The sequence below is a fragment of the Syngnathoides biaculeatus genome, chromosome 20 (assembly GCF_019802595.1).
Source record: "Syngnathoides biaculeatus isolate LvHL_M chromosome 20, ASM1980259v1, whole genome shotgun sequence".
In the NCBI taxonomy this organism is placed as follows: Eukaryota; Metazoa; Chordata; class Actinopteri; order Syngnathiformes; family Syngnathidae; genus Syngnathoides; species Syngnathoides biaculeatus.
Window position 1 is genome coordinate 9133974 of NC_084659.1, and position 9850 is coordinate 9143823.

The 9850-nt window shown below is 45.9% G+C and overlaps 1 protein-coding gene across 1 annotated transcript; it reads right to left on the reverse strand.

Moving 5' to 3' along the window:
- Positions 1 to 1801: 1801 nt before the first annotated feature.
- gxylt1b (glucoside xylosyltransferase 1b) lies at positions 1802 to 9066 on the reverse strand. Its single transcript, XM_061807962.1, has 3 exons — positions 8859 to 9066; positions 7974 to 8053; positions 1802 to 2321 (listed from the first exon to the last, which is right to left on the reverse strand). Exons 1-3 carry the CDS (start codon positions 9064 to 9066, stop codon positions 2106 to 2108), a joined length of 504 nt encoding a protein of 167 aa, XP_061663946.1. The 3' UTR covers positions 1802 to 2105.
- Between the last annotated feature and the right edge of the window lie 784 nt (positions 9067 to 9850).

The following is a 9850-nucleotide window of genomic DNA, read 5'->3' on the forward strand; positions in this document are numbered from 1 at the left end:
TTAAAAAAAACAACAGCCGCGGCATCTATACAGTAGCGATGGGGTTGCACAGCACTCACACGGCCGGATAAAAAAAAAAACATACCTAAATCACTGAGACGCGGCAGTAACACAGCAGCAACACGCTAGGGCGGCGCTAACAGGGCTGATTGAAAATTAAAAACATCCCGGTAAAAATCACTTTGACACAGCAGTAACATGCTAGCACAGCGCTAACAGGGCTGGTTAAAAAAAAAAAACATACCTAAATCACTGAGACGCGGCAGTAACACAGCAGCAACACGCTAGGGCGGCGCTAACAGGGCTGATTGAAAATTAAAAACATCCCGGTAAAAATCACTTTGACACAGCAGTAACATGCTAGCACAGCGCTAACAGGGCTGGTTAAAAAAAAAAAAAAACAACATACCGGTAAAAGTCAGTTCGACTTGGCAGTAACATTCAGTAACAGACTAGCACGGCGCTAACAGGGACAGGTAAAAAAAAAAAAAAAAAAAAAAACATACCGGTAAAAGTCACTTTCTCGGCACATGTATTCCACATGTCTCACTCTTACCTTTTCTGCTTGAGTGCCCCCTTGCGGCCGTTAGAAAAATGCAAAAATTAATCAAACCGCAGCGTTGAAAGCGTGTTAAAAAAGTCGAGGCTTACAGGCCAGAAATTATGGTAAATTACATACATTGATCAATTTCTGGACAAGGGAGCAATTTCAAGCATTCTTTGTTTCCATGAATAATGTTTAATATCTAGCCATACTTGAATGGAGCCAATAAATGACACAAATTTGATTTCATAAAGCGGTGATAGCTTCTGCTGAAGATTTACATTTCAATTTAGGAAGTGGAAGCGTAGCGCGTCTGCAATGAAAAAATGGAATTTACTGTAATTTCTTTTTCACACGCTTTCAACCCTGTGGTTTATGCGGTGATGCTGCGCTAGCGTTAGCGCATCTGGTTATAAGCCTCGGTACACAGAAAGAATGTAACACTAGTGCCGTGCTAATGTTAGCACGGCACTAGTGTTAGCGCCCCTGGTTATAACCTTTGATAAGCATTCTTTGTTTCCATGAATGACGTTTAATATCTAGCTATACTTCTATGGAGCCGATAAATGTCACTTCTTTGAAATTAATAAAGCGGTGATAGCTTCTGATAAAGATTTTAATTTAGGAAGTGGAAGGGTAGGGCATCTACGATGAAAAAAAGGAATTTACCGTAATTTCCGGCCTACAAGTCACACACTTTCAACCCTGCGCTTTATGCGGCGATGCGGCACTAGCGTTAGCGCACCTGGTTATAAGCCTCAGTACACAGAAAGAATTTAACACTAGTGCCGCGCTAACGTTAGGGTGGCGCAAGCATTAGTGCATCTGGTTATAAGCCTCGGTACATAGAAAGAATTTAATACTAGTGTTGCGGTAACGTTTACCAGGCGCTAGCGTTAGCACATCTGGTTATAAGCGTCAGTACACAGAAATAATTTAACACGAGTGCCGCGCTAACGTTAATGTGGTGCTAGCATTAGCGCACCTGGTTATAAGCCTCGGTACATAGAAAGAGATTAATGCTAGTGCCGCGGTAACGCTAGCGCCACGCTAACATTAAAGTCCTGTGTACCGAGGCTAATAACCAGGTGCGCTCTGTTGGCCGGGAATGACTGTCGGTTCAAAATGAGAATGAACAAATATTTCATACCAATCGGCAAAAACATGTAGGAAAAAAATATTTTCATAAATACCTTAATAGAGATCTGGTTGAACGCGTGGTAAAATCAATTAATAATAATAATAATGAAAATGTGCTGAAAAAGTACAGAACACAAGCAATCCCCCCCGCCCCCACCACAAGAGAAATAATGCTGCATATAACGCCATGGCAACCACAACACTATGGCTGTAAAAGAACAGCGTTTAAGCCCTGATACATTCAATGACGCTGTAATAAACATGTACTATGGTTTGGTAAAAAAAAAACAAAAAAAAAAAAACACTTGAGTGGAGTGACATCATTTAAAAAATGCAGAAACGATTCATTTTCTGATACAGTTTGATCATTTCTCCAATATGGAAAGTGAAGGGTTTTCTCTTCTGGGTATTTTGCAGTTAGTCACCAAAAAAACAACATGCAAACTACAACAATAGAAGAGAAATTCAAATGATTTAAAAAATGACAAAGTGGGTATGTCCAATGTCGCCGCAAGGGCGGCGCTCTCATGTCGACGCCGACCAGGCCGTGCGCTGGCGCCTTGGTGAACAGCGCCTGGGATTTCCCGCAGTAGGTCTCAGCCAACAGGGACGCCGCCGGGTCGGCGCCGAACGTGTACTACGATCAAACGGATCGTCAGTATAGCGTCCTGGCGCTGCTCAAACTGGCGAATTATTGTTCCATCATATTTTTTTTTTTTTTTTTTTAAAGGTGTGGGTGATTTCTTACCATATGGAAAACAACAAATATTCTGATTGTCACTCGAGCGAAAAGTTCTATAAAAGTCCAAAAGTTTTCAAAGCCCTGTACTAGCAGACACTGTGTTTACATTTTTCACACATTTCCACCTTTGCGGGGACACTTTAGCGACGGACCCTTTTACCTTTGCAGCACGCACGAATCAAGATCCACGAGCGCGTCCTGAAAAGACTCGAACCCGAGGCAACTTCTTCGGCCCCACGGGTGACCTCGGAACGCCCGACCGCCCGCCCCAAAGCAACGTTAAACGGCGCTTCGGGCGGCTTTGGCGCGGCTGGTAGCGCTCGGGCGGATAAATTCAAAAGTTAATCCGCGAGGCCTGGGCGGCGCGATTCCCGCTCGCTCGCTCGCTCGCTCTCGCGCCTCGGGCTCTCCGTCCGGCGATAACCGGGAATGACGAGAGAAAGTTCACCGTAATGAAGGAGCTTTTACAATGCTCAGAGGAAATCAAAGAGGAATTATCACCCCCCCCCCCTCACACGCACGCGCCCCCCCCCATTTTTTTTTTTTTACGCCGTCTCATTTGCTTGCTGTGCCTGACACCGGGTCACAAAGAAAAGCGTCCTTTTTTTTTTTTTTTTTTATGAGCACACGCGCGTGAGACGCCGGCCCGTCATAAAGTCCCGTTTACAGTTTGCTGTTATTGATTTCGGGGCGAGGATGACGGGGCGCTTGCCGGCGAGGCCGCTCCCGCTTCCGCGCTTTCGCATTACCGCGCCGGCGGCTGTAAAGTTTTAATGAAAGTTCGAGACCCAGACGGACGGGGCGGAGCGCCGCCGTTATCGCGTTCCATTTTCTTTGTGCGGCGGTCCTCGCGTTACGCGTGTATATCCATCCATCCGTTTGCTTAGCCGCTTATCCTCACAAGGGTCGCTGGAGACTAACGCGGCCGTCAGCGAGCAGGACGCGGGGTACACCCTGAACTGGTCACTCACAATCACACCTACGGGCAATTTAGTGTCTCCAATTAATTTTTCATGTTTTTGGGATGTGGGAGGAAACTGGAGAACACGCAAACTCTACACAGGTGGGTCCGGGATCGAACCCGGATCCTCAGAACTGTGAGGCCAATACTTTTCAATTGAGCCCGTGTGTATATATTCAGAACAATCATGTGACTATTTCACAGTCAAACATCGGAAAAGTGGCAGCTCACACATCCATCCATCCATTTTCTTTGCCGCTTATCCTCACGAGGGTCACGGGGAGTGCTGGAGCCTATAACAGCTGTCAATGTAATCATAACAATCATGTGACAATATCATTTTGAAAACAAAATCAGAATCATCACAGTGATACATTCATGAAGCGGCAGCTCACACATCCATCTATCCATTTTTTTAGCCGCTTATCCTCACGAGGGTCGCGGGGAGTGCTGGAGCCTAACCCAGCTGCCAACGGGCAGGAGGCGGGGTACACCCTGAACCGGTCGCCAGCCAATCGCAGGTCGCGTCGAGACAAACAGTCGCACTCACAATCACACCTGGGGGCAATTTAGAGTGTCCAATTCATGTTGCGTGTTTTGGGGACGTGGGAGGAAACCGGAGAACACGCAAACTCCACACAGGCAGGTGCAGGATCGAACCCGGGTCCTCAGAACTGTGAGGCCAACACTTTCCAGTTGATCCACCGTGCGTATGTGTATATAGTCATAACGAACATGTGACTATTTTATTTTGAAAACAAAATCATCGCAGTGATACATTCGAAAATGTAGCAGGTCACACATTAAAAATGAATTAAGTGTTTTGTTTTTATTTTGACCAAATATAAAATTAATATAGCGTGAGAAAATGGGGGGGGGGCTCTCGGTCTTGGGCGCTGAGTAACACCTGGAGCTACACAGCTATCAGTGTTAGTATATACTAGATGATCGTATATACTAGATCACATGTGTCAAACACGAGGCCTGGGGGCCACATCTGGGCCACCAAATGTTTTTATGTGGCCCGCGAAGCCAAATCTGGAGTTTGGATTTCCATGATCCTTGCAAAAATCTGTACAAAAAAAATTCAAATAAATGATAAAGTTGAGATAGTGCAAGCGTTTTTGCGTTACTACACGTGAATAGTGGAAAAACATAGCACCCTTGATTTCTGACTACAAAAGTAGTTCATCAATTTATGAACTACTTTTTTTTGTAAATATAAAAAGTCGGCGGCACGGTGGATCAATAGAAAAGCTTCTGGGGTCCCGGGTTCAATCCCGGACCCGCCTGTGTGGAGCTTGCATGTTCTCGCCGTGCCTGCGTGGGTTTCCTCCGGGCAGTCCGCTTTCCTCCCACATCCCAAAAACGTGCAACATAAATTGCGGCCGTTTGTCTCAATGTGCCCTGCGACTGGCTGGCAACCAGTTCAGGGTTTACCCCGCCTCCTGCCCGTTGACAGCCGAGATAGGCTCCAGCAATCTCCGCGACCCTCGTGAGGATATGCGGCAACGAAAATGGATGGATGGATGCTCCACAGTCATAACGGCCCTCTGAGGGGAAACCGGAACAACAATGCGGCCCGCGAGAAAAATGATTTTGGCACCCGTGTACGAAAATCTTTCATTTCTTGAGACTCGAGACAGCCCCCCCCCCGGCATAAACCTCGATTGGCGTTTGCACTATTCGGAACGGCCTCTTTGCTGTTTTACGCCCGTGCCCGGATGGGAACCGTCAAGGAAATAACAACGCCTTAATTAGGTCTTGTGCGGTTCATTCACATAATCCAGCGGTGAGCGATTAATTTTTTGAAAGGACCCGGGTGACAGAATGAAACAGTTGTTCATTTAATGAACGGGTGCCCAAACAGTGACCCGGGGGCCATTTGCGGCCCGCCGTCCGTTTTCTAGTAGCCGGCTGCAGAAGGTAAAATTGACCTTCAACATGGTGTGGAACACAATTTTATTTTTTATTTTTTTGAAGTTGTGCGGGGCTGCATGAAAAGTGTGAACGTCGAAAAAGAAGTGCAGTGTTTGTGTGTGGGGTTGTGGGGGGGGGGGGTAGTCGCACCCCTGATTGCCACTAATAAGTAATCGTTTTCATATCGAGCTCTTCTAGATATGAAAACACGGAAATAGATTACATTATGTTTTAATTACATAGGTAAACTACTTTTTAATCCAAACTTACGATTTTTTTTTCAATACGTTTCAAGTGTACAGACATTATGAGCGCAAACCACGCGCTAACATTAGCCGTTCTTAGTTGGGACTGATTTCTCGGTGCATAAATCCTTCGCGGAATTTTCCACACACGCTCAGAAACTGTTCTACAAAATGTTCTATGTACGTATTGTAACTCCCGCCCTACGGAACGCACCTGGTTCTAAGCCTCGCCCAGTACATTTGTAAAGGAAATACCATTTGGTACATACATCGGCCGCAGACGTGTTAAAAGCCGCAAGTGCCTACATTGAAGCACGAGATAGTTACGAAGAAAGATGGTACACAGGAAGAGTTTAACGCGAGCACGACGTTGATGCAGGCGCTAACGCTAGTGCCGCGCTAGCAGGGCCGTTTAAAATAAAACTTACTGGTAAGTGTCACTGAGACTAACACAAAGGCAACATGCTAGCACAGCGCTAACAGTAGCGCAGCTCCAACAGGGTTGGTAAAAGTCACTTACTCGGCACATATATTCCACCGGTCTCACTCTTACCTTTTCCGCTCGAGTGCCCCCTTCCCGCCGTTAGAAAAACTGCACAAATTAGCCGCATCACCGCGTGAACCGTAGGGTTGCAAGCATGTGAAAAAAAGTTCAATTGAAATCGACATTTAACACGAGATATTTACAAAGACGGTACATAGAGACTTTAGCGTTAGCGCGGCAGTAGTGCCGCGCTAACAGGCCCGATTCCAAAAAAAACATACTGGTAAAAATCATTAGGACATGGCAGTAACACGCAAGTGCAGCGCTAACAGGGCCGGACCGGTAAAAGTCACTTCCTCGGCACATATATTCGCTCTCACTCTTACCTTTTCCGCTCGAGTGCCCCCTTGCGGCCGTTCGAAGAAAAAAATGCACAAATTAGCCGCATCACCGCATAAACCGCGGGGTTGCAAGTGAAAAATGTCGCATTGAAATCGACATTGAAACGCGAGATATTTACAAAGATGGTACACAGAGTTTAACCCTAGCGCTAACAGGGTGGGTTAAAATTAAACTTACTGGTAAATAGCACTAAAACACGCCAGTAAGACAGCAGCAACATGCGAGCACAGCGCTAACACTAGCGCTAATGCTAACGCTATTGCTAACGCTAGCAGGGCTGGTTAAAATTAAACATACCGGTAAATTTCACTGAGACACGCCAGTAACACAGCAGCAACACGCTACCACACCCCTAACAGAGCCGGTAAAAGTCACTTCCTCTGCACATATATTCCACCGGCCACACTCCGCCCGAGTGTCCCCCTTGCGGCCGTTAGAAAAAAAACGCACAAATTAGCCGCATCACCGCATAAAGCGCGGGGTTGCAAGCGTGTGAAAAATGTCGCGTTGAAATCGACATTGAAATACACAGAGAGTTTAACGCGAGCGCCGACAGGTGCTTATGCTAACACTAACGCTAACGCTAGCATCACGCTAACCGGGCCAGTTAAAAAAAACAACACACCAGTAAAAATCACTGAGACACGGCAGTGACGTGCTAGCGCAGCGCTAACAAGGCCGTACCGGTAAAAGCCACTTCCTCGGCACATGTATTCCACCGGTCTCAATTCTTACCTTTTCCGCCCGAGTGTCCTCCTTGCGGCCGTTAGAAAAAAAACGCACAAATTAGCCGCATCACCGCATAAAGCGCGGGGTTGCAAGCGTGTGAAAAATGTCGCGTTGAAATCGACATTGAAATACACAGAGAGTTTAACGCGAGCGCCGACAGGTGCTTATGCTAACACTAACGCTAACGCTAGCATCACGCTAACCGGGCCAGTTAAAAATACCAGTAAAAATCACTGAGACACGGCAGTGACGTGCTAGTGCAGCGCTAACAAGGCCGTACCGGTAAAAGCCACTTCCTCGGCACATGTATTCCACCGGTCTCAATTCTTACCTTTTCCGCTTGAGTGCCCCCTTGGCGCCATTAGAGAAAAAAAATGCACAAATCAGCCGCATCATCCCATAATGCGCAGGATTGAAAGCGTGTTGACAAAAAAGCGGCGGCCCAGAGGCCGGCAATTACGCTCGTATCATTTCACTTTGTTTTCGTTTGTCCAAGCAACTGCTCGGCCCGTTGTCGTGATATTTTCAAGAGGTGCGAACTCAAACGAACGCTGAGGTGATTTTTGCAGATAATTGGCTATGGATCCAGCATTTCCCCTGATCTATGCGAAACGGGATGAGATTTGCCCCGATGGCGTCATTAAGTAAATGCCATCCCTCGCGTCAATATTATTACAGTACCAGTAAACACCCCATAAAAGTCCCCCGGCGGGAGGGAAATTAGCTTCCCGGTCGTGCGACGCTTCCCCGATCCGAATTGTTTAGCTGGAAGGAGAACAAATCGTGAAACTCGGGCAGAATTTCACCTTTCGGATGGCCTCGTAGACCGATCTGAAGGCGGGCTGCTTGCGGCCTGGGTTGCCGTGCGGGACGTGGCGGAGGCGCGCTTGCCGCCGTAGATGCGGTCATCCGGACGGTAATTCCACTGACACGGAAACTCCAGCGAGACTTCGAGATAGACAAGCACAAAAATCTTTACAAAGTAGCAAAAAAGATGATTTTTTTTTTTTTTCCTCCACACATGTGGCTGAAAGTAATTTGTAGTTGCGGTGCCATCTAGTGGACACTTGTTCAAATTACAACCATGTACATCACTTAAGTTCTCCCACTTAGAAATCATGAAAGGGGTCTGAAATTTTCATCAGAGCTGCATGTGCACTGTGAGAGAGATCATCTAAAAAGAAAATTCCATAAATCACAATGTAGGATTTTTTTTTAACGATTGATTTGTGTGATACGGCTGCAGATAAGTATTTGAACACCTGTCTCTCAGCGAGAATCCGCACTCTCAAAGACCCGTTCGTCCGCCTTTAAAAGTCAACCTGCACTCCGTGTACGGTCCTGAATCAGATGCAGCTGTCTGAGGTCGTTAACGCGAACCCGGACCCTTTTTTTCCTATTCGCACAATTTAAAAAAAAAAACGCAAAACACACTAATTGAAAACAACTATTTATGCTCATTGTGGTCTTCCTCTTTATATCGAAACGCGCGAGCACAGTTTTAAGATGCTGCTTTGGTCCACTTTCTACAACGTCACTGAACGCAACATCGCCCAAGTCTCGTGTGAATCCCGTTGATGACCCACACCGTGACGCATTAAGCTAGCGACAGCTTCATTTCTTCACATTACCCTTAATTTACATCTTCAACCGCAGGTTAATTGCCAAAATGAATAAAAAGTGAAGACTACGTGTGTCCATTAACCTTGCCTGTTGTGTCGGTGTGAGTTTTGTGGCCCTGCTTTTTCTGGGTCCCCCCGATAACTCTCGGGGGGCGAAAATCCTGTTGGCTCCGTTTCTCCCGACCACCACATTCCCCTCAAATATTATGTAAACGTACAACCCTAATAAGGCAGCAAACACCGTGCACATGAACAGTACACGAATGTAACGCCGCATTATATAATTATAAGATGAAATTCGGTGCTAAAGTCATGACACAAAACGTCAAAGTTTGATTAGCAATGCCGGTACTTCCGGTTCAAGTTACGATAATAAACATTAGTCGCTTGAGAATACTCCACTGCCATTATAACATGAACACGCTACATGGTTTTTATACCGTAGAAACTATATGGTGTAAATGGTACACTACACTAGAAAATATATAAAACACAAATATTTATGACACATATGTTTGTATGCTTTTATTTCTTAAGGTAACCAATTTCCTGTGTCTTGCCACTGCCTCGCTTGATGGTGGTCCCCAACAGATGAGGAGGTCGAGACCCTAAAAGGGCGAAGGGTGGAACCCCCAAATAAATTTATTCCTACCCCTCAGCCAACTTTTAATCGATTTCACCTCTAAAAAGAACCATTCAAGACTGTGGTTCTGTTTGGACCGGGGTGGCGGCTTGAAAAAAACCTCTCATCCACTTGGTGTGGACCAAATTGGGTTGTTTATTGACATCAGGGGAGATTAGTATGTTTAAAAATGGCTGCTAATCAATAAGTAGCACTCATAACTGCAATATCACTACCTACTAGTACCGTATTTATCGGGGTAAATGAATTATTATCCCATACGTGTTCAGCAGGAGTTACTGAATGATTCACCAGGTGGTGCTGAAGGGTGGGAAAAAAAAAAATCTGTATCAATGCGCTGTCTTTGTTTGACGTACTGAAGGGCAGTTCAATAGAATAAAAAGGGGGTGGGGGATGCATAAATAGTTTTGGTTTGCAT